The sequence below is a fragment of the Halichoeres trimaculatus genome, unplaced genomic scaffold (assembly GCF_033239565.1).
Source record: "Halichoeres trimaculatus isolate MK-OKI-2021-1 unplaced genomic scaffold, fHalTri1.1 fHalTri1_scaffold_2, whole genome shotgun sequence".
Classification (NCBI taxonomy): domain Eukaryota; kingdom Metazoa; phylum Chordata; class Actinopteri; order Labriformes; family Labridae; genus Halichoeres; species Halichoeres trimaculatus.
Window position 1 is genome coordinate 42,212,601 of NW_027437180.1, and position 23,876 is coordinate 42,236,476.

The 23,876-nt window shown below is 40.8% G+C and overlaps 3 protein-coding genes across 3 annotated transcripts; 1 reads left to right on the forward strand and 2 right to left on the reverse strand.

The window, feature by feature from the left end:
- Positions 1–2,337: 2,337 nt before the first annotated feature.
- LOC141800648 (ecto-ADP-ribosyltransferase 5-like) lies at positions 2,338–3,656 on the forward strand. The gene is made up of 3 exons (XM_074683321.1): positions 2,338–2,359; positions 2,442–2,542; positions 2,940–3,656. The coding sequence occupies exons 1-3, from the start codon at positions 2,338–2,340 to the stop codon at positions 3,654–3,656; spliced, it is 840 nt and encodes a 279-aa protein (XP_074539422.1).
- A 616-nt stretch (positions 3,657–4,272) lies between these two features.
- LOC141800654 (cerebellin-1-like) lies at positions 4,273–11,268 on the reverse strand. Its single transcript, XM_074683335.1, has 4 exons — positions 8,725–11,268; positions 5,946–6,125; positions 4,658–4,789; positions 4,273–4,574 (listed from the first exon to the last, which is right to left on the reverse strand). The coding sequence occupies exons 1-4, from the start codon at positions 8,816–8,818 to the stop codon at positions 4,273–4,275; spliced, it is 708 nt and encodes a 235-aa protein (XP_074539436.1). The 5' UTR covers positions 8,819–11,268.
- A 2,079-nt stretch (positions 11,269–13,347) lies between these two features.
- Positions 13,348–21,928, reverse strand: tppp2 (tubulin polymerization-promoting protein family member 2). The gene is made up of 4 exons (XM_074665285.1): positions 21,786–21,928; positions 20,808–20,999; positions 16,430–16,583; positions 13,348–16,272 (listed from the first exon to the last, which is right to left on the reverse strand). The coding sequence occupies exons 2-4, from the start codon at positions 20,996–20,998 to the stop codon at positions 16,081–16,083; spliced, it is 537 nt and encodes a 178-aa protein (XP_074521386.1). The 5' UTR covers position 20,999; positions 21,786–21,928; the 3' UTR covers positions 13,348–16,080.
- Positions 21,929–23,876: the final 1,948 nt, after the last annotated feature.

Genomic DNA, 23,876 nt, shown 5'->3' on the forward strand with positions numbered 1-23,876 from the left:
ACCAAGTTAATCCAGGGCTAGCATTGTCAGTACCAACACAGGTTAGTTAGATTATCAAATTTTGTTTCAGAAAGAGCAAACTTGAGGGTTATTATCCCTAAAATTTTGATAACTTAAGATACTGATACACATCTGGTTTCACACGAAGGCACTCCTCCCAAAATTATTATTATTATTATTATTATTATTATTATCATTATTATTATGACCACCAGGAAATTAAGGGTTAGTTCATTATACAGACAGACAGCATATTAACTCTATCTGGTCACCCAATAACAGAATAACATGTACACACACATTTCCTACGTGCTCAATCTCGTATAGCATTTCCAAGTGTCTGCTCCTCCTTAACACGTTGAACTTTAAATACACATGCTGCTTCCCCTCAAGAAGCTGATGCTGATGTGTTACACCCATAAGGTCTATCTGAGAGTGTGACTCACAGGTTATGAACCCTGCTTTTCTTCCTCCTTTTAGCTGTCTGAGCATTAAGACCGTTACATTTTCAGGAATCCACAAAACTTCACAGAGGAGCAATGAGGAATCTAACTGTTTCAAAGAATTCAAAAATCCCCTTACTTGTACAAGATTTAGACACTTTGACCATAGATCTCTCGTGTCACTGCACACCAATGTGATGAGTACTTTCATTTTGCTGCTAATTTCAAATGTTATCTCATTAAAACCAAAAGAGGTCAAAAAACCAAGCACATCTGGGCAGTTTGTGGCAATGACAATTGTCTGGAAACTATGAAAAGCTTCAATTAAGCAGACAGATGATTTATTCACATAGATCAGATCAGTTCAGATGGCTTTATCAATCCCTGAAGGGCAATTCAGTTTACAGTCTATCCTGTCTTATTGAAATGATCTCAACAATAAGAGAATAAAAAAAACAAATGAAAAACACTCACAGCAGCATACAGACAGCCATGTTCACCTTCATGTCAGTGCTAACAGATCAGTGGGATCAGCAAGTGCACAAAATAAAACCAGTACAATGTTAAAGATACATTAAGAAGTGAGACACACCAGAGACCTCAGTACAAGCCACAAACCAGTATCAGTTCACCTCCCAGCAGTTAGCAGCCAGATAGCTGAAGGGCGCTGGAGTGGGTCATTACTTTGTTTGGTTTATTTATTAGTCGTTGACACCAAACTGGTTTTGTCTTCAGTGATATTTTTACTACTTTTCTCCTGTGTTTGTCTGGAGATCCTACATGTAACCATGGCTGCATTGTTTACATGTGAAATCAGCTGTTAGCAGCCTGTAGCATGTCGATGCTAACTGTTTCTCGGCCTGATGTTTCCCACAAGGTGAGGAGAAGGAGGTGAGGACGACGTGCTGGTTCTCAGGTGTGAGCTAAGAAGTGACGACATGGACCTGTCCTTCCATCCATCGTTATTGGGAACGTAAGATCTATCTCCAATAAGATGGACGAGCTAGCTGTGCTAACCCAGCAACAGAGGGGATACCAGAGGGCAGAGTAGCATCATGCTATTCACAGACATGGCTAACAGAGCTAACAGCAGACACCAAGGCCACATGTGAAGAGCTTCACCTGCTGTGAGCAGACAGGATCCAGGAGACAGAGACTGAACAGACTGCTGAAGAAGCTCAGTCCTGGACCCTGTGGAGGTGGAGGCTGGCTGACTGGACAATGATGGACACGCTGTCACCATCTATTTTCTTATGGAGCTTTTTACACTTTCTATACACTTTCTGACTTTGGTTTTCTTGATTGATGCTGTGACTCCTGAATTTCCCCTCAGGGAAAAATAAAGAATATTCTAAAGTATATTAAGACCTAACAAGGTTGATGAAGTTCACTCTTTAGATTTTTTTTAACTAACAGTATTTTTGCTTAGACAGCTTTTTAGAGGGAGAAAAGACGTAGATCAAAATATGTAATCCACAGTTGAGAAATCCATTAAAAAAATCAGAGGGGGGGGGGCTTGGACAAAAAAAAAAAGTTGATGTTCTGGTATTTGGTAACCGGAGAGCGTATAAATATGGCTTTAGGATTGGCTGAGAACTCATTCCTTCATTGAAAGTTTAACCAAAGGGATTCATTTCATCTGAAAGACTGGTGAGTTTTTCCATTATTATATTCATTCTTTCAAAATCTGAGAACCAGGAACAGCAAAAATCTCAGCTCATCTACTTCAAAAGCAGGAGTGTAAGACATAGATAATTCAGTCCGAACTGATGGTATAAAAAAGTTCCCACACTCTGGTTGAGTTACGCATAGAAGAACCAACTTCTGCAACGTTTCGGTCAGAGATTTAAGAATACAAGTTGATAAAATAGAGTTTTAAAGAGACAATAAGAAGATGATTGACATAGATGAAGACTGTACCAGTGATACATCAAGATGTGTTGTTTGTCTTCCTGCACACAGCTCTTTATTTCAGATTGATTTTTTTCTTTTTTTCAGATTCATCTGTTCACCTGACTTCAGTGAGGAAGATCACCATGCTGACTTTGGTTCCTCTGTGCCTCCTCTTGGGCTGGATGCTGCCTGTAGACTCCATGGCGGTAAGTGGAGCTCGTTCAAACCCTGGACCATCTTTAGTTATTTTCAAGATCTACCGGGGAAACTTCAAAGATCAACCGGTCGATCGCGATCGATTGGCAAACTCTGCTGTAAAGCCAGGGATTCAGACTGGAGAGGTTTTTTGAACCAGGCTGTAAATAGGTTAATTGGAAACAGCTTTGTTTGGCTTGGTGTGTTTGTGACTTCAGATACTTTTGGAGCCAGCCTCAAGCGGACACTGGAGAAACAGCAGATTTTAGCTCATATTCCTAGACCCGAGGTTGCCGCTTGGTCTTGTCTCAGTTTGACAAGCAAATCCAGCTGATTTGTTAGATAAACATTTAGTCAAGTAAACTCATAGACTCTGCTTCTTACACTGATCTTTGTTTCATTCTTTAGGTCCCTTTCAGAGTCCCTCCACCAGCGTCCAACCAGGACATCCCACTGAGCATGGTTGAGTCCTCGGTTGATGACATGTACCGTGGCTGTGAACCTAAGATGAAGGACAGCGTCCTGACTCATTACTTGGAGAAAGAATTGCACGACAAAGATTTTAAAGAAGCCTGGTATGATTGTGTTGTGAAGGAACCAAAGGAGAACACTCTGACTGAAAATCAAATACAGGCAATCTGTGTTTATACCGGTGATCTCTTGTACCGTGAGTTCAATGAAGCAGTCCGGACACAGGGACCTGACTATAGCAAGTTATTTAAATTTCACTCTTTGCATTTTCTCTTGACGTCTGCCATTCAGATCCTGAACAGCGATATCCTCTGTTATACCACGTACAGACGCTCAGACCTCAAGTTCATCGGCCATGAAAACCAGGTAGTTCGGTTTGGTTTCTTTGCCTCCAGCTCCTTCAAGGCAGACTTGCATCAGTTTGGCAACAAAACCTGCTTCAAAATCAAAACCTGTTTAGGTGCTTTTTTGGGAGACTATTTAGTCTATCCACATGAAGAGGAAGTGCTCATTCCTCCATATGAAACATTCAGAGTTAGTGAGATTCACACCGGTGCCAGTGCACCCCGAGAACTTGAGGACTGTGAAGTCGTCTATGAACTGGAGAGTGAAGCAGCTGTGAGCAACCTGAACTGCAGAGCTTTAATTTTATGAGCTGCCTCTGCCTCTTCATCCAGGTCACAGGAAACTAAATAAATAAAATAAACCTGCTCACACCTCAAGTTTTCTGACTTCCACACAGCTGAATATGTTCAACATGGCATTAAATGTATCAAAATGACCTCTTATAAGTGATCAAAATTTAAAAAAATCCAATGTGATGCTTCTACTCATTAAACTGCTTAAAGCAAAAAACATTTGTTGTATTCTCTCATTTTTCTGCCAAGATGAACTTTAAGTTGGTCTAAAAAAGAATCAGTCCAAGCACTGGCCCTTGTAGATCTGTGCTACGGTTTGTTTGTCTTTTAACTCAGCACGAGAGTTGTGTGATCCGTGTCCTTTTCTATCTTTTATGGTCTTAACCCCTTTTTTCTGACTCTTATCTGTTTCTATGTGTGATTTTAATTGATTTTATTTATTTTATTGATATTCTTGTATGTTATTTTAACTGTGCAGCACTTTGGTGAACTTAAATGTTTCTTTAAAATGTGCCACATAAATAAAGTGGATTGGGTTGGATTAAATAATTACAAAACGTTTTGATTATATCTTTATTATTATTTATTTAAAGTCAAGTGTTAAAAAAAGAATAAAATCCAACAGATCTCTGTCAGGCCAAAGCGGGGTAAATCAAGGACCCAGAGAAGGTATTTAGCCCCTCAACGTTTCCACAGAGCAGCCTGCCGCTCAGCAGCTCCACGTAGACCTGCCCCCCCTGCTCCAGGGACAGCAGGACTGTCTGAGAGCTGCTGTCCTCTGAGTCGTCTCTGTTGTCCTCCCAGGTGGAAGCCACCACCTCGCCGTTTCTCATGAGCTGCACCTTGTAGTACATCTTCTCCCCTTTCCCTCCCACTTTAGAGTAGACCGAGAGGGAGAAGGAGTACAAACCAGGACGGGGCGCCGTGAATATGCCTGACAGAAGTGAGATTTGAGCACTTGGTTAAAGGCTTAAGCTTTGAGTGAACAGACAGGTTAGAGTGGTGACTTGGTCTCACCCAGGGTGGGGTTGTATCCTTTGCCATGGTTGAGGGTGATGATATCGTAAGGAATGGGGACGTTTGTGGTGAAAGATCCAAAGCAGGACCCTCTGCGGCTCATGGAGGCTGTGAATGCAACCCTAATCCCTCCTGAAACAGAAGCAAGTGACAGAAAACATCGTTAACATGATCCTGATACTCAAATGGACACTTTATTTATTCTGTTTTATTTCTGTTTCAGAGATGTTTTCCATTTCAAACAGGTGCAGTATTGACAGTGACAAAAATATTGTATTGCATTGTAAAGAAGAAAAAGCTGCAGTTCTTCGATTGGCCACTAGAGGTATGCTGCAAAAGATATTGAAACCCCCATTCGGTCCCATGTTGAATGCCATGGGGACGTTTACACAACAACTATTTTAGGCTGAAACGCAAAAGTTTTGTTGCGTTTTAGCCTCACGTTTACACAGAAACGGTTTTTCAGTCGTTCTAAAACACAAACTTTTGAAAACGGCCTCCACAGTGGGATTTTTCTGAAACGCTGCCGACACTGTTGCTGTTAAAACAGTAAGACGGCGTTTTCAGTGGAAACGCTGACGTCACACACCACATACAACAGGACAACAGTACTGCTGTTGCCTTCATGTGAACTACCGTGTTGATCTTGTGCTGCTCAATCTGCTGAATCTGTGACTGTCTTTAACTAAATGAGCATCTGTTGCTCCACTTTTTAACTTAGCATCCACCAACACACCAGATGATCGGCTCTACTTCAGAGGAGATCTACCAAAAGCTGCTTCTGGACAAGACAGTTATAGCTCCACCTACAGGCCTGGCATGCTCACTACAGCTGTCCCTCTGCATTTCTGTGTAAATGCAGATTTTTTTTCACTGCGTTTTAACATTTTCAGATGAAACGTTGTCGTGTAAACGGGGCCTAAACTTGCTTGAAGAACTGTTTTGCTTATGTGGGAAATTTATTTTTATATTCATCCTGTACAACACCAGTGCTGGAGACTGGGGAGCCCCATGCCATAGGAACACAGTAAGATGCTGAAGTAACCTGATCAGAAAAGTTGTGAGCTGATTAGTAAGGATATCACACCACTGACAATCATTTCTACAGACTCTTCACTGTAGAGTGAGTTTTTATGCTAACAGGCGAAGAAGCTTTAGCAATCATAGAAAATACTGATTTTTCATGTATTTGTTTTTTTAAAGAAAAACCATGGTTGACAATGTTGATTGTTGAGCTAACACGTTTGACTTGTCGTATCAGAGCACCCTTGTTCTTAATTCAGAGTACCTATGACTTCAAGGATGGAGTCCCCCAGCTGGAAAACCCTCTTGGACAGGTCCATCACCCTGTGGAAGATCTGGTCCTCCACTTCTTGGAGTTCAGTGGCAGCACAACAGCAGCCTCGATGGACCTTGAAGGTGCACTCACAGTCCCACTTCCTGCACGGAAGCTCCCCTTCCCACGATACTGAAAGTTAAAGAAAGGAAATCACTCGGTAACAGCTGCTGATTCGTGTATCACCAAAAGCTGCGTTTCCACCAAGCAGTACGGGTCGGTTCAGTACGGTTTGGGACGGTTAAGTCTGATCCCGTGTGCGTTTCCACAGCAAACTGTGCCCTCTCGTGGTGGGCGGGGTGTAAGCCGGATGCTGGAAGCCGCAGCTGGTAAACAATAGCGCGACGCCGTAGCAGCTTACCCCGCTATTAAATCCAAGAAGAAAACGCGACACAGTAAACAAAGAGCAACGATGAAGACATGCAGCATTTTGTCCTCTCTGTGGTTTTCATGTAACTCTCTGTTACAAAGAACAATCGAGCTTCGTTTCAGAGAAGTCTGTGAGCCGCCAGGAGAAATGCAGCCGCTGTCGGGGTGAGTGACGATTCGTTTGACCAATCAACCGTCTGCAGTGTGTTGCTCCACCTTCTGAGAGCGGATTGGTTCAGTCTGGCACCCATACGAAAGGGTCCCAAAAAAGTGGGACGGCTCGTCTCAGTTTTTAGGGATCCGTCCCAAGATGAGTCTGTGGAAACGCCGCTAAAAGCGCACCGTACCGAGACGAACCGACCCAGACTGCTTGGTGGAAACACGGCTATAGGTACTCACTTAATGCAACATGAATACAGTATATGTTAATCTTCAGACATTTTAAAACCCTGAAAACACAACTCCAGCTTTATTTGACACACACGATACACACTATTTAATGTGTTGACAAAAAATAATGATGGGTTGCAATTCACTTTAAATCTGGATTTCATCAAAAACAGTAAAGAGATGATAATCAAATGTTGGAAGTGTTGAAGTGAAAACATGGATTGTCTTGTGAAATGAATTAACCAAATCGGATGCCAACAAAATGTTTCAACATTTCAGTACCCCGAAAAGTTGTGTAATAGTTTCAATAACACCTGACAGAGGAGCTTTCAACTCGATACAATCACCAGGTATAAAAAACGGCATCCAGGGGTCGAGTCTCTCCACGCCTCTGTGGACTCTGAGTGATGAAATGTTCAGTGAACCCAGGATGACGTTCCTCTTACAGGAAGCTGAGTTCATCTTCCACAGCACAAATTATGATTGAAAGATTCTCAGAATCCAAAAGAAAGTTGGTATAAAGTGAAGTCTGACAAATGCAAACTTCACAATTTCTTTGGTTAACATTCACGCTGCACCTCCTCTATCAGAGGGAAGGAACCATTCAGCTAGTTTGCACTAAACGATTCAAAATCAAGTATCCCTGGTTCACATCACACGTTTGGAAGAGGACCATTAATACAGGTTTGTAGCAACATGCTACCAGTCTAAACAGTACACATACTACAACAGTGTGGCTCTGCTGTGGTAGAGTCTGGGTGCTGGATGGCCTGTCTGGTCTATCAGCTTGTCATCAGTTGAAAATGTTTGTTGCAGCATAACACAAAAATAACACAAATGAGATGGTGAAATCATCGGCCTAAGATCTGTGCCACTCCAAACTGAATTGGAATTGTTAGATTCAATTTGAAAATCATGATCTGAGATTAAATCTAAAGTTTTGATTCGAAACTTTATTTGAAAATTCAACTCAATAATCCTTAAATGCAGAAAGCTAACATTTTATTTCAGTTTCCACACAGACTCAGTTTTACAAAACAATTTCAGTTCAGCGTGGCATGATGACCACTGCGTCATCCACGTCTGTGAGGGAGAGTCATCGAGCACAGATTCTACAGTTATGCAATTTCATTTGGCGGATGTGCAGCTGATGCAACAAAGTGCTTCAGGTTGTTTGGCTGCAGGTGCTGCCATCTAGTGCCAGGAGAAGTGCAAAATCCCCATTTAGAATATTGTAGCTACAGCTTACCACAATTTAAAAAAAAAAAAACATATGTCAACCATATCCTTCAACCTTTAAAAGTGTTTAATGATCAGTGCTAAACATTCGCTAAAAGCTGGTATTAGACCTTCTGACTCTTCCCCAAAGAGAAAGAGAGGAAGGGTCAGATTAAGAGCCCACGTTCACCCTGGAAGAGACTCTAGACATCTTTTAATAGTAGAAAGGGACTCTGTGGATCGTATGGAGTTCGGTAATTCATTCACCATGTGGGAACAACAGAGGAGAAGAGTCTGGCTAGAGATTTGGAGCCACACTAGACTGGGAGCACCAGCATTCACAGTTATTTTCAAGAAAATACAAAATGATTGTTTTAGAAAAACTCAAAATGAGCAAAGGTTTTCATGTTGAAAACACGAGTGACTCCATCTAACATGTTGTCTTGTGTACTATTTCAATCAAATACAGGGTTTAAAGCATTTGCAAACCCTTAAATTCTGCTTCTCCATTATTTGAGTATTTTACCAGACATCCACCTCTTGTCAGACTGGAGTCAAATTATAATAAGACACCATGAAATGAGCAGCAGTGGAGTGATAAATCAGCATTTTTAAAGTCAGAAAGGAAGTCCTGAGTCCTTAATCCTGGCTGCTGAAAACAGGTGACCTTGCATGAATTCATTACAATTAGCCTAGAAGGTGAAACTTAACTCCAAAAAAGTTTTAAAACTATTTTTTACATTTTTTTTTTTACCTGCTTCCATCCTCAGGCTGCTGATCGTGTTGTCGGCTCCTACGCACACCCACACCAGGCTCAGGGTAAACAAAGTGCATGCTGCGGCTCTCATCTCAGGGAAACGTTTGCAGCCTGGTTTGCTCTGAAAAGTTTTGACCTTTCTGAGCAAAATTTATATCTAAAAGAGGAACACAGTGGTGTGTGATATATTTCACATGAAAAGGCACAAGTCCTTTTTCTGCTCCTAATATGTAAAAGTAGAAACACAAAATACTCACGGTTGTCCTGAGGAGAAGCTTTTTTGCTCTGTATCCACTTGAAATCAGATAAAAAGGTGTCTGAAGAAATGTACCCAGGATCTCAGGGCTGTCTGCTCAGCAGCGCTTTGGAAGATGTGTTTGTTTCCAGGTCACATTTATGTCCTGTGGGTGGAGAGATCCCTGCGTCTGCTCCTGTAACTTTACTCTCATACGTTCTCACTCTCAGCCCTCTGCTCCACAGGTAAGGTGTGACCTGTGAGGGCACTGGGTTGAGAGATGTGTACAAACTCCCCAGTGTATATCAAAGTGTCCCACAGATTATATCTGGCCCCGGTGTGTTTCCTATGGTTATTAGGTCAGAGGTGTCAGGTTCAGGATAGGATCACTCAGTTTGTTGTCTGTGATAAGCTGCTGTATTATCTCCATGCACCTGTGTTACTATCAGGAACTGGTGACACTGGGAAGGGCCCAGTTTAGGGACGGCTGATGTTTCCAGTGTTCTACCTGTCCTTTATGGGGACACACAGTAGAAAGTGTTGGGTTCAATATGATAAGAATATCATGATTTTAATCGTGTAAAATAACATAAAAGTGGTTCTTTACACTAGTTGCCATCAAGCAGCAACCCCCGGCCTCCACATAGAGCTGATGGTGAAGTGTCAAAAACTGCATCTGCTTGATGATATTTTCCTAATTAGCTAGTGTTTTGTCTTTTTGCGTGTGTTTTCTTAAGGGGCAGCACTGCGAGTCCTCAGGGGCCACCGTACTTTATTCTTGTGTGATTGCCACCTACCATAAAACCATAGGATGGTCGAGCAGGGGAAGACCTACTGGCCAAGAGCAGGGCAGAGGAAAATCCTGTTTTTTCTTTCAGGTGTGTTCCTGTGTGGTTAAAAGTGGTCGTCACAGGGCTGATTGAGAATAACAAAAAAAATCAAAACTTTATTAGAAATAGATAACGACATGTGAGGCCATTTATTGGCATTCTTAATAAAGAATATAAGTCATGTGTCTCCCCACCCTTCTCTTGCTTTAAGTCAAGGGTGGGGAGACACAATTTCACTGAAAGTTTTTTTTTTTATATTCCTTATCATCATATTGTTGTTGTGTGAATTTTGGGCCAGGATAGTCACGTGGTGAAACTCTATCATCAGATGCTGGTTGCTTCCTGTGTTTTCTGCCTTAGGTTTGTCTCGTTTCTAGTTTCTGGATGCAGAAGGTGCCACGTTCTATGCCACAGCAAAAAAAAACAAAACAAAAAAAAATAGTTTTTTTTATTGTTATTATTATTATCATTACTTCTGTACTACACCAGTCTTCTGTGTTTCAATGAAATGAAGTGGGGTAAATGTCTTAATGTCTGTGAAACAGAGTTTTGCCTTGGCGGATGAAGGGGGCTGAGAAAAGTTACTTTATAATGTGTCAAATTCACAGGGTTGCTCCAAAAAAGAGCTGTAGGATACTTTTATCAGGATATACCATAGTCTGCAAAAGAAAAAGAAAAAATCAGACGTCATCTTGCTCAGCTCGAAGTGAGGTCTTCACAAAAACTGCTCCCCCTGGTGGCTGGCTGCAGTATGGGTCAAAAAATCCATCTCTCCAGTCATTCCAGATGGGCTGTGGTCAAACGTTGTTTCTCACGTCTGGTTGTTGTGGTGATCTGAGGAAGTTATTTGGCTGCCTTGTCTTCAAGTTCTCTCTTTTTTCTGAAAAGTGTCATTTTCCTTAGATATAAGAGGTTAAAAACGAGGTTTTACGTCACATTTAACGATAACGATTGACAGATGATGTTCTTGTGTATTTTTTCAGGGATTGTAAAATGTGTAGGGAGGTAGAGCCAAGTAGAGATTTTTGTCAATCAGCTCCACTCAGATTCTCCCAGAATCCCTCAGTCTCTACTGCACAGACTCTGGCTCCAAACAGCAGCCAGCAGAGGGCGAACAGCCATCTGTGATAGTCAATGGAGAGAGACTGGATGTGGTGGAACAATTTAAATATAAATTTTAAGCAACATGTAAAGAAAATATTACGTATAACTAAATTTAATTTGTCAAACTTTAAGCACATAAGAGCTTTTCTGACCACAGAATCAGCTAAGGCTTATATGCATGCCATGATATTTAGTCACATTACCTACTGTTATACCACATGGTCTCACACTGCAGAGACTATTTTGAAGCCACTAAAGTCCCTCTTCAAGAGAACACTGAAAACTATGGACAAAAAGCCTCATCATTATCATTACTGTAACATCCTAAGTCAGTATAACATTTTGGATTTGGAAAGTTATGAAATATTTATGGATGCTTGCCTCATTTTTAAAGTTTTAAATGTACTTGCTCCTCCTCCCTTAAAGGATTTTATAGGTAAAAAAAACTAGTGATGGAGTAAATACCAGAGCATTGACAAGACTGTAAAATACAACGGCGTAGGACTAAATTTGGCCAATTGGTGGCGTCACTTAGAGGCTCACTAACTTGGAACACACTGCCAGCCCACGTCAGGAACTGTGGCACCTGCTCAGCCGTTAAAACAGCTCTGAAATATTGGTTAAAAACCAACCAGAAATGTTCACACTAACTCACGCTCATGCCGCGGCCACACCAAACGCGAACACGCAAATTTAGTCGCGCGAATGGCCTGTCACGAGCCGCGTGAACACCCGAGTCTCGCCGCTGGACTTTTTTGACAAGCTGAGGCGCGAACACGCGAATGCACGGTACTGCGCATGCAGAGTAGAGAGCTCGTTCATTTAAAGACCGAAAGTCCAAAAGAGCATCTGAAAAACAATGAGCTGTGGTTTCCAAAGCATGACAGGAGAGTGTGTGAAAGCTTTGGAGATCACCATCAATGCCTGCTGCCTCTCCCTGGTAATCCACCAGCCCTGCTTGGCTGTTCCCAGCGATCTCATCCCCGATCCCCGAACCTCCGACCCCCCGTACCCCCGACCACCCGAACCCCCGACCCATGTTCCCGGAGGTCTCCCTGGGGATAATGCAGGGGTGGAGGAAAGAGAGGAGCACAGAGAACTTCCATCTTTTCCCTGGCTCTGCCCCTGCCCCGCACTTTCCTCCTCTCTATCAGGCTCAAAACTCCACTGAGGAAAACGCAGTCGGACTCAGTGATAGCCCGTGCAGGCAGATCCAGCTGGGAACGAATGTTTTCAGAACTTACATTCAAAACCTGTCTCCTCAGAGACTTTCAACCAAGCCTGCTCCTGTTTTTCCAGTCTCTGAAGAGTACACACGGTGTATCGTATAACTCTGGATGATGACACACCGCACAGATTGTTTTCTCCTCCATCCTCCAGCGGAGTTGGAGCCGGAGCAGGCGGCAGTTGCCCCCCAACGTCGTCAAAACAATGACGTCGTGGGGGAATATTTTGAACTCGAGCGAATTCGCGTCTACCGCCCAAACGCGTGAACGCTCCAAACGCGCTGCGCCAAACGCGCAAATCGCGCCGCCCGAGGCGAATCGGCGGCTAAACGCGTCTTTGCATTGACTTTGTATGTAATCGCGCCGCAAATTCGAGTTTGGTGTGGCCACACCATTATTCAGTTTTTGTTTTTGTTTTTTGAATATTTTGGGGACTCTCAAACTTTGTGAGAATGATTTAATATGTGTGTGTGTATATCTGTGTGTATGTTCTGTTTCTCTTGTATGTGTCAGTGTTAACTGTCCTTACCTGCCTTAGGACTGCAGATGTAAATTAGCTTTTGTGCTAACTCTGGCATATTTACATTGAAGCTTTTGCCGATATGTTGATTAATATGCATTGTCCTAATTTAAATAAATAAATAAATAAACTGCTGCCAATGGCGGCGCCTGTGACGGGGATATTTCAGCTTTAAACCCGTACAATGGTAGATGGTGGAGCCACGCTGTCCTCTCTACATACAGTCTATGGGATACACCTCCATTCTTTGGGATTTAACCATAACTTAGGTAAGGCCAAACAGGAGAGTCTGCCCTTTGTGTTTAAAAGTCAGCCTAAGTTTACTCACCAAACCTGGGAGATGCTTATCAGCTCAGGCCTCAGAGAGAGATATCAGAGAGGAAAGCTCCTTTAAACACTTACTCTGAACAATGCTTCAATAGCTCTCTGTGAGTCAGGCATAAATGCAGCAGATCACATTACCAGGAGAGTCCAGGTGGAAGGTCGAGTGTATTTTAGGTGTTTATTGTTCTACTACGACTCTTTGTGTTGTGAAACTGCATCCAAGCTATTTCTGGAAATCAGCAGGGACTAGAGGAGATTTCTTTTCTTTAGGAGCTCGCTGTGGTTACTGACTGAAATCTGATACTTGAGGGTTGTGAGAGCTGCTTCAGCTTCTTTATGAACTCTTTAGTGGCTGATATATATTCAATTTAAGCTCCAGAATCACTTTATAAAAACATTTTATTTACTTTATTCCAATAGTTATGGCTGCAACAGAAAAGTCTGCTGGATTATTACATAACACACAGATCATATAGTTCAATAGCCTCAGCGTTATAGAGCAAACATACACGTGCCAGTGCTAAAGCTGTGCCTTTAAGTTACAACCTAAAGAAGATCATATACACTCTCACAGTGATCCAAACTACATATGCTATGTGTTTAAAATATATATACTCCAATAACAAACATACACATGTTCATTTTTTCTGTTTGGTGATGTCACTTTGCATCCAAACACGGTCAAGAAATGAAACAGGATAGAGGAAGAGGCTGAATCTTCTTTTGGTCCGTGTAATGTTGATGTGTTTTATAGTTTGGCATGCTTTCACATTGACTCCTCTTTTGTTTTCAGTAAATTAAACCTAAAGCGTGAAAGCATCACCAGCATACAGCTGTGAGTTGCATGAATAACAGACAAGAATTCTAAAAAATTAAACAAGTGAAAAAAATTAGTCAAAGTCAGTTTATAGTGGTTTGGAAATAACAGTCGTGTTGCTAATCTTCAGTTTAAGCCTATTTAGCAGCTAAATCTCTTTTTATTGCAATTTCTTCTTATATTTGGTTCAATCATATATAATTCTACACGGCACATTGATCAACATACGGTACGTAATTTGAGTGTAAGGACGTGAAGACATCTGTAGCATTGGGCACCGATTGGTTAGAGAGAAAAAGGCACTAAAATGTAGTTTTGGAAGTTACCTCATCCTCTCCGTAGTTCAGTTTAACCCATTGATTAATAATAGCACCTAAAATACATTACCCATGATGCACCATGTGTTGCTCACACCTCGTTTTGGGTGCCATAATGCTAAAGAGTAACATCCCTTTAATGCAGCAAGTCTCTGCAGAGTCAGATAATGAAGGAGAACTATTGGGCGTCAAATTCAACCTTCTCCTCTGTGGCCTGTTGCACCCGCTCTGTGTAAGTTAGAGTGTAAAGTCCACTCAAACCACACATACAGTCATGTGTTCCTCTGACCGTGTGTGTTTCCTGTTTTATTTTGTAGTCCTCTCTAAGGTAAGTCTTAGTTCCTGTTCCTGCGTTAACATCCTGATTGCACTCGTTAGTTTCACGGCTGTGTCTCCTGAAGCTTCTGTGTCTATTTACTTCTTTGTCAGTTTGTCGAGTCTGTTCAGGTCCTTCCATGTTCCCTTGTTCTCTAGTGGGTTTTTTTGGTGAGTATTTTCAAATTGTATGGTCTAAATGAATCTTAAGCTGCCCTCCACTTTCTGTGCTCCCCTCAGTCATGACACAATGCATGGAAAGCAGCCAGTTTGTAACGTAAGTTGTGTCAATGTTTGATAGCACCACAGAAACGTGTAAAACCTCTTGAACTGCACACCTTAACATCCAAAACAAACAAAAAATACTGGAATTATTTATTCAAATGTTATTCTGTTTATTTCTAATTTTCTTTCTATTTTTAATTTTCTTTAAAATTTGGATATTTTTTTTAAATAAATATTTATTTTCCTCTGTATATTTATGTGTAGTCCCATATATAATTTTGCACATTTGTGTGACGTTTTGTAAATACTCTTAAAAAAAAAAAATATATATATATATATATATATATATATATATATATATATATAAAATTATTATTATTATTATTATTATTATTATTATTATTATTATTATTATTATTATTCCATTTGCGGGACCACAGATGGAAACCAGCCTTTAAGCTAACTCTGGTATTATTATAAAAATGTTAAACAATATGCATTTGCCCTATAAACACAACAAATAAAAATATGAGTCTATCTTATTGACTTAAACAGCCATAAACAGCTTCATCCATTCACGCAAAAATTGGACAAAGCATTTTAATAAGGGAATTATTACTCTAAATAACAACAGTGAGATCTAGTGGTGAAAGTGTTAACTCCAAAATACCGTCGTTAAAATAACGGTGCTGTAATTCGCCGCAGATGGACAGTAATTATCTCCGCTCTTGTGATGTGATTGACGCCATCTACCACAGAGGAAACACTGCTGCTTGTAACACTCCCTGCTCTTCCTCACCCTTTATATCTATATATTATGATCATCCCATCTCTGCAAACAATGTGCCCTGACAGTCTGTTACGGAGGACTTTACACCAACTAAGCTTGGCGTAAGATTTAGACGTAACTTAGTGCAACACTTGACACATCAGTGTAACGTAGACTCAAACTTACGCAAAGCTGATGCAAACCCAATACTAATATCTCTCACCAACCTTCAAGATTCAAAATGTAATACTTTAGATTTACTGATACTGGTTGTTCTGTTGACTCACAGAAGAGAAAATAACTTTTATACTGGAACTTGTTGGGTTTTATCCCCACTCAAATTACTCAATATACATAAAACCACTGGTGCAAGCTTCTACATCGCGTTAAGGCACAGTGTCAAGCTGTAATACAGGCTAAATTAGCTTCTTAATACATGCTAGGCTGAAGCGGTTTCATCGTTCTGTCCCTCTGAGGATCCTGGAAATATGTTGATCATGTCACAACTTGATATTTCTTTAAATCTTTGGATTTTTTGAGTTTCTTCTCTACTTTAATTTTCATTCTGCTCATTACTTTGAAACTCTGAATCTGATGAGGTTAATGCAAGGCCAGCCAGAGAGTTAACGATGCTTTTTACAGACTCATTCAAGTTAATGGTGTCCTTTGACTTAAGCTTCTTTTACTTTTTCATCGTAAGTGCCGCTGCCTTTGTACGCTGACACGTAGCCGCTGGTGTCTGGGATGTCCTCCCGTCCGGCCTTCCCTTTCCCTTTGCCAGACTCGTCGAAGCGCTCCTTGTGGGCTCCGGTGTATTTGCTTGTGTCGGTCAGTCTGTCCACTGCTGCTGCTTTTGCTGCTTTCTAAAAAAAATTACCAGAAAAAAATCCACCAATCTTTCTTTTTTCCTACTGTTGACACTTTTTTTCAATGAGTTTCTGTCCATTTTCAAGCAGAAACATTATAATCCATCACCCTGTCCTCTGTTATGACACAGTGACATGAACAACATATACTCACAGTGACGCCAACATTGGCAGGCTCTTTGCCGGCGATGAGACCGTGGATCTGCTGCAGCGCCTCCTCTTTGCTCTTTCCTTTAAACCGTTTGGGAGCCAGCTCTGTCAGGGCCTGGTTGAACTGCTCAAACGTGATTACTCGAGCTGACTTTGCCCTGAGGAAACACAGAGTCCACACTGAAACTGTGCCACAACAATTTTATTTACAGCAGTCATTACATTTATCAGAAGCAACCTCTCAAAGAGATGGTAGGGATGTTTTAAGATTCACAGAGCACTTCCTATGATGGAAGCCTCCTACAGTTTGGGCAGAGTTCAGAGAGCATAGAAAAAAAAACATCGTGTTTAAGCCCATGCAAGGGATTTTGATTTGTTTAACTGCCTTTAAAAGAAAATCATTTTGTCCCATTTTTTACTAAACAATGCCAGAAGTCGACGCTGCAGCTGGGCCAGTTGAGGACTCCTCTACTACAGAGCCGCGTGTTTTAGTGTGCAAAGCTAAAAGATGGCACACATTACAGGATTCTTCACACCTTTACACATTTAGAGACCACGCGCTTGATGATAACAAAAACAGATCCGAAAGATCTTCTGAGGGGTATTGCACAAAAGTAGGATAAATACATCCAGGATAAGTGAGCAGGCGCGGCTTGAATAAGCCTAATCTGCGCTTTCTCGGATTTATTGGTTGCACGTTTGCCGAGCCAGGATGAAAAGACACGGCTTAGTCAAGCCAGGTGTGGATCATTTGGATAAGTGCGCGTTCACAGCCTTCTTAAGAAGACCACGAGATCGATCACAGAATCATAGATTGAAAATGGAACAAGGACATGCATCTTTCTTCACGCGGGACGAGCAGGCAATACTTCTTCAACTATATGAAGAAGGAAAACATATAATCCACAAGAAAGGCAACAGGAGTGTGGTTAAAAAAAAAGCAGAGGGGGAAAAAGCCTGACAGTTAATAACGGACCGGCTTAATGCGCAAGTAGCGCGAACATGTGAAATTAAGAAACAGTACTCCGCACACTGTCATAATTACAGTTTTAGGATGCGAAGCTGATGACTTTTCAAGTCCGCTAATCAATACCTACTTATGTTTTTTCTTTAATGTGGCCCATAGAAGTGCATGTTACTCAGGTTATTTGAAGTATAATTAAGTTCAAAGAAAATTTCAACTCTGTGTCGGTGTTATCTATTGAATCAATTTATCTTATGTTGTGTTCTGTGTTGTGTTGTGTTCTGTGTTCTTTTTTAACCTGTTTTTGAATGAGTATGTGTGTGTATGTACAGCTGCTGAACAAGTGAATTTCTCCTACGGGGGATCAATAAAGTATCTCTCTCTCTCTCTCTCTCTCTCTCTCTCTCTCTCTCTCTCTCTCTCTCGCATCCCTCATCTGTCATGAAGAACAAACCTGTCTGGCCAGAAAAGAACCTGGCAGCAGGTGAAAACCAAATATAAAAGTATTCTGCAGTCTGGTAAGTTACTTATGGGTAGCCCAAAGAGCAATTATCAAATGAAGTGATACATTTGTTGTCTGCTGAGAAAGAATTTCTGTACGATTTTAGCTGTGAAAAAAAGACACATCAAACCAGCACAGGGGGTGGTCCACCAAGCCAGGACCTGACCCCAGCAGAGGAGCTGGCACTCGACTTAAATAAAAGGAGGCCAGTGATGGAGGGGATCCAGGGGGACTGTGACAGATAGTGATATACATATTAATTAAACCTCTGACAGCAATTTGACAAGCTGTCTTTAATAGTATTGCAATATAACAGCAGGGCTGACAAAGAGACCGAATGAATGAATAGAAAGATTGTTTAAGTTAGAAAGTAGAGTCAGAATGATGTGGGACCCTTTCACTCCTAAAGGTGCAGTCCTAAAACAGGACGATTTTCCTATTTTCAGGAGACAGTTCAGACAAAGTTATATTCTGTCTGTCCTCTGTTGTAGTCCATTTCAGTGGTGTGATATTTTTATATTTCCTTTGTTTCCCCTATTTCTCATTCTGTAGGTTTAGGGTTGGTTTTTTTTTTTTTTTTTTTTTTACATCCGTTTGGTTTAGTACCAATTTCAGTAAGGCCTGTTTTTTTTCAATTTTCTTTGTAATAATTTTAATTTTTATTGTGGGACTTGTATTTAAAAGATTATCAACTGTCTGTGTTAAAAGTTATTTTTGTCTTCATATAATCTGTGCAAATAAATAACACTAAAGTCAACCAGCAAATGCAATGACAACAGTTTTAAGATTTGGGTGCAGGATGATTAAATGATGTAATGTGTAGAAAAAGCATGGAAATGCTGTAAACCATGATCATTTCTTACATTACAGAGAGCAGAGCCAGCGCAGGATTAATCTTATCCTGGTAGTTAGCCTGGTCTGGAGCAGGCTAGCTGCAGAGAATAAATCACCATGGTAACTAGTCCGGGATAAACTTGACCAGCTTTTGTTCAACCGACTGGAGGCTAACTTCATCCAGGATAACCAATGTTTGCCAGCTTAATCCCTTATCCTGGTTTTGTGCAATACCCCCCTGGTCTTAAAGTTTGTGGTGTGCACACACTAACCGATTCTTCTGCAGAGCTTCAGCTTCTTCACGCTCAATATCACAAATCTCACGCGCTAAAACGTGACTTCGGTGTAAATCAGTGTTTCCCAACCCTGGTCCTGGAGGACCCCCTGCCCTGCATGTTTTTATGTTCCTGACTCCAGCACACCTGATTCAAATGATCAGCTCGTTATCAGGCTGGAGCAGAGCTTGATAACGAGCTGATCATTTGAATCAGGTGTGTTGGAGTCAGGAACATAAAAACATGCAGGGCAGGGGGTCCCCAGGACCAGGGTTGAGAAACACTGGTGTAAATAAACATGACGGACAAACGGGAAAAAGCAACGATGGTTGTTTTCAGCCTCTTGAATTTATAAAACACCACACAAAAAAGAAAACAGTTATGGAAAAAGTTGTGGAGACAACAGGGATATGGGCAGTTTGCGTAACAGAGTGAGTCGGTCAGATAGATTTCGTCAGTCAGCTCACGTCTTGATTGGCGCTGTACCTGCTCAGGTCCTCTCTCAGCGCCCTGACACACCACAGGATTATCTACGATCTCTCAATCTGAGGCCTTCCGAGCAGAAAAACACACTCTCAACACACTCCACACCACAGGAAACTCACACACAATGTCATCTGCAGACATCTGACAATCGGCCTTTACTGGCTTTGATCATAGGGAAGAGATCAGGACAAACATCAGCGCTAGTTTGAAGACTTCTTGCTGCACTTCTCACAGTTCCTCTGATCAGGTATGGGAGGATCCCAAACCCGCCGACGGGTTCAAAAACACATTTTCAAATGACTGGCATTTACAAACTGTTTGTCCTGTTCATAAGGTGTAAAAAAGGAGCGTTATCGTCAGATTCTCAAGTTTCCACGTTACCTGAATGAATCATACGTAACGTCAACAACACGCCAAAAAACGGCGGGAAAGAGCAATGATTTTGTGAGACTGCCATCAACATCACGTTTATTCACACATCCCTTTTGAAAAACTACAGAAAGTCAAACATTTGCTCTAGTTTAATTCTGTAAAAAACAAATAATTTTACGCTCTTTACTGCTTTCAACAAGCCCTGAATGATCGATATACGTCCTGTATTTAAATATGAAGAATTATTTGAAAACTGCCTTCCATCTTCCTAATGTCATGTTTCAGTGTGGGGCTGCTCTTGTTAATACTTCACAACTTCTTTTATTTTCTTCCAAGACTTGAATGAAGTGTTTTGTACATAGTTTTTCACAGTTTTCATTGTTTTAAAGTAAATATTCAGAAAATTGCGATGTTCGCTTTTCTTTATTGAATAGTTTCTTGCATCCTGGTTCAGTTATGTTGCTGAGACGTTGTTGAGTTACATCTGCCTTTAGCCCTGGTTCTCCTGACCTCATAGAAGTGTAAAACTTTATATTGCAGTAAAAAAAAAGAGTTCACAGTGAGTAAAAAAGTGACAGAAAGAAAAACCGGCCAACAATTGAAATTAACTTATTTGAGGTGCAGGAAAATCTGAAAAAAGCTATTCTTGTTTCTCTTTTTTCTAATGAATTACAGCTTTTACATTTTGTTAAACTACATAAAGACATAATTGAGTTACATCAGCCTATAGCCAGGGCTGTCCTGAATCAATGGAGGTGCTGCTCTTCACTTTACAGAGAAAAATGAGACCACAGTGAGTAAAAATGTTCCTTGATTTCTGGAAAGCACTACCCTACAGCCAGGGCCCTTTTCAGTGCATCTTTCATTACACAAGAACGACATTTTGACCCTAGTTCTGGTTAAAAAAAAAACTTCCTTTGTGAAACTTTGAGCCTGAACACCATCTTACTTGACTTTGGAGAAAACGATGTCCACGTCAGTGGTGGTTACGTTCTTGCCGTCGATGATCTGACAGTCCTTGCAGAGCTTCGCAAAGTTCTTGCCGTTCATTTCCTTCCCTCTGGCCTTGGTGTCTCCATGGACCGCAAACTTCTGGAAGGACGTCTCCACGTCTGCTAGCGACACTGAGCCCTCAGCCATTCTGACGGGCACACACACACACACACACACACACACAGTTTATCAGATCGATCATGGCGGACTGTCACATTAATCCCTGATCGTTTGACCCTAAAATGAAGAGGGATGACGTCTGCTTGGCTGAGGCTCAGTATCTTTGAGTCCTTGCGAGGACATTTTCAGAAATGAAATAAAGACTCACTCAGACTTCTGATGACTCTATTAGCTGATTGGTGGTTAGCCTGCCAAGAAGCAGCTCAGCCTGAGTGAACATTTTCTCTCCCACACACACGTTCACTTTCATCATTATATCAGTGTTACCCAAGCTGCTCTCAGGCCAATTTAATTCAATCAAGTCCATTTCCAAACGGCTCCTCTGCTGCTCACTCCCCTGGAGTACACCAAGCAGGGTCCTGCTTTTCCCTCTCATTGCTCCAACACACTCATGCATGTCAAATTTATTACATTCCTATCAGAAAGATCACCAACACTTACACTGAAATATGATTATCAAATATAAATGATATAAAAGCTGTGGCTTGGTGTTCACAGATAACACAAACAGTAATCATAGTAAACATAAACAAACTGTGTTCATAAACAACACCATTGTTCTGTTCCTCCATGCAACATTCTTAAATTATTCCACTGTGATAAATAAAATATAGGACTGCTTCCAAAGACATCCCTCTGTCCGGGTTTACTACTCCATCTAGGAGACAGATATCTGCATCAGTTTAACACCAGGTTGAAATAACCCCTCCTTCCCTCCACTGACCATTCATGAAACTGGGATTTTATTGTGTACCTGCTGCTGTGGAAGTTCCAGAAAATCCCAAACAGATGCTCGACCTCTTTGTCCTCCTCCTCCTCCTCTTTCCTCTTCTTCTTCTTGTTCTTCTTCTCTGCCTCCTCTTCCTGCCACTCCCAGGCTCACATTGACGACAGCGATGGAGAGGAGCAGAGGAGCAGGGAGGGAGATGTAAGGGGAGGGGAGGAGGAAGGGAGAGAGTACCAACCAGCACAGTCGATGACATCATAGCCACTCAGCCTCTCTTGTGTTGGATCAGTGAAAGCCTCAGAGCCTCCATGTACAGATTCATTATAGTTTCAGAATACGTCTGCTCAGAAAGGTCAAAATTGGGTTAAAAAAGTCTCCTTCCTCCATTTTGATATCACTGCTTTAACAGCAGGACCTTCATCCTCAAGAGTGGAAAAATTGCCCAATGCAGAGTTGCCATAAACTGCAGTTCTTTGAGTGTCCATGTGGGGGCTTTCTCCAAAGCCAAAGAATCCTCGTCGACACCAAGCAGCAACCTCTGGCCTCCAGCGTGAAAGTGTTACAAACTGCAGTTTCCTGTGCGTCCACTGGAGGCTGTTGGTAAAAGCTTCAGAAGACATACACACCATTACACTGTAAATAATTCAACACTTCAAAAACTTCAATAATAACTCTGTTTCCAAGGTTTTTCACATCAGTTTTTTTATGTTCGAGTTAATCTCAAACATGTTTCTCTTTTTTTGTTGTTTCTTTTTTCAATCTTGAAAATCAATAAAAAAAAAGGATAAAAAAAAAAAAAACCTACATTGGTTCTATCACCAAAAATCTCCTCAAAATAAAATGTTTCAAATTCATTAACACCATTAATATATTTACACGTTTTTGTGGAAAATGATATAACAAAGCAATATATTTTTGGCAGAAAAACATTTCTTTAATATATAATAAAAATATTAATGATAGGTCTCTAATATTGAGTTAATTCTTTACCTAAATAATTGTGTATTTTACTTGTCCCTAGGTATGCTAGGTTTGCAAAAAGATTGAAGTTAGACGTTTTGCTTATTTTCTGTATATTTCATTTACTGTTGTGTTTCAGGAAGTTTGTTTTCAGTATTTTAATTAAAAAATGTGTTCTTTTTAACACTCAGGATTACCTCTCAAACCTGTCTTACTACAAGACTTCTTGTCAAGTAAAATTATCTAGCTCCATTTACAAATAAATTCATTCGTTTTAAGAAGTTTTCTCATTGAAATTGGTGGTGGCAGTTTGAATAACAGCTCCTCTTTTACTTTATTTATTTATTTGGACACTTATTGTATTTATTTATTTATTTATGTATTTATTTATTTATCTATTTGTTTATTGTTGCAGTTTAGACTGTGTACTACATGATGCAGTCTTCATGATGTCACTCATTTGTTCCTGGTACTAAGTTTTGAAGCCCATCGTTGGAGGCTGCCATACTGGAAAAGCGAAGTCATGCTAGCTTTGTGGGTCGGCGGGTCTTCAGCCTCTGTACAGGCAGCTACAGGGTGCCCACTCGTCAGTCAAACCAATCATGCCCTTATAAGGGCAAAACTTTAAATATGGTGATTTATTAAAAAAATTAAAAAAAATAAAAAGAGTGCTGAAAAATACTCTATAGTTTGTGCTGGTAGAGAAATGACAGACTCAGACCAAAATTGTTAGTTCAACAAGACTTTAGACATGTAAAGTCTGGCCTTTGGAGCAGTTTCTACAGCTCGCCCCAAGTGGACACTGACTGAACTGCAGATTTCAACACTTAAACCAAGGTTTGGTATTTTATGACCACAAGTTGCTGTTTGACACACACCAGCTGGTCGTCTTTGGACTAAAGACAAACATTTACCGCCTGTACAAAAAGCTATACTTGCTTCTCTATCCACTCTCTGGGTTGGCAGGTTATTTTTTTTTATCTATAGACTGAAAGTAACGCTTGATTACCAATATAAAAGAGGTTTGAATGATTTGGATTAAATATGTAGCTGTTTAGTTTTTATAATGGTGTTATTTTTAATTCAGGAAACCTGTCAGCCATCACTTTTGTCTTTTAATATCTTGAAATGAGGCATTTTTCTGGACTTAGCGGCTAA

What these genes read in the sequence shown, in the direction of transcription:
- LOC141800648 (XM_074683321.1), top strand. Translation starts at nt 2,338, where the DNA reads ATGATTGACATAGATGAAGACT. An exon ending in GATTGACATAGATGAAGACT is followed by an intron (nt 2,360 to 2,441) that starts GTACCAGTGATA and finishes TCTTTTTTTCAG; the next exon opens with ATTCATCTGTTCACCTGACT. An exon ending in TGCCTGTAGACTCCATGGCG is followed by an intron (nt 2,543 to 2,939) that starts GTAAGTGGAGCT and finishes TTCATTCTTTAG; the next exon opens with GTCCCTTTCAGAGTCCCTCC.
- LOC141800654 (XM_074683335.1), bottom strand. Translation starts at nt 8,818, where the DNA reads ATGAGAGCCGCAGCATGCACTTTGTTTACCCTGAGCCTGGTGTGGGTG. An exon ending in CAGCCTGAGGATGGAAGCAG is followed by an intron (nt 6,126 to 8,724) that starts GTAAAAAAAAAA and finishes TTTAACTTTCAG; the next exon opens with TATCGTGGGAAGGGGAGCTT. An exon ending in AGGATACAACCCCACCCTGG is followed by an intron (nt 4,575 to 4,657) that starts GTGAGACCAAGT and finishes CACTTCTGTCAG; the next exon opens with GCATATTCACGGCGCCCCGT.
- tppp2 (XM_074665285.1), bottom strand. Translation starts at nt 20,998, where the DNA reads ATGGCTGAGGGCTCAGTGTCGCTAGCAGACGTGGAGACGTCCTTCCAG. An exon ending in ATCGTTTTCTCCAAAGTCAA is followed by an intron (nt 16,584 to 20,807) that starts GTAAGATGGTGT and finishes GTGTTTCCTCAG; the next exon opens with GGCAAAGTCAGCTCGAGTAA. An exon ending in CTGCCAATGTTGGCGTCACT is followed by an intron (nt 16,273 to 16,429) that starts GTGAGTATATGT and finishes AATTTTTTTTAG; the next exon opens with AAAGCAGCAAAAGCAGCAGC.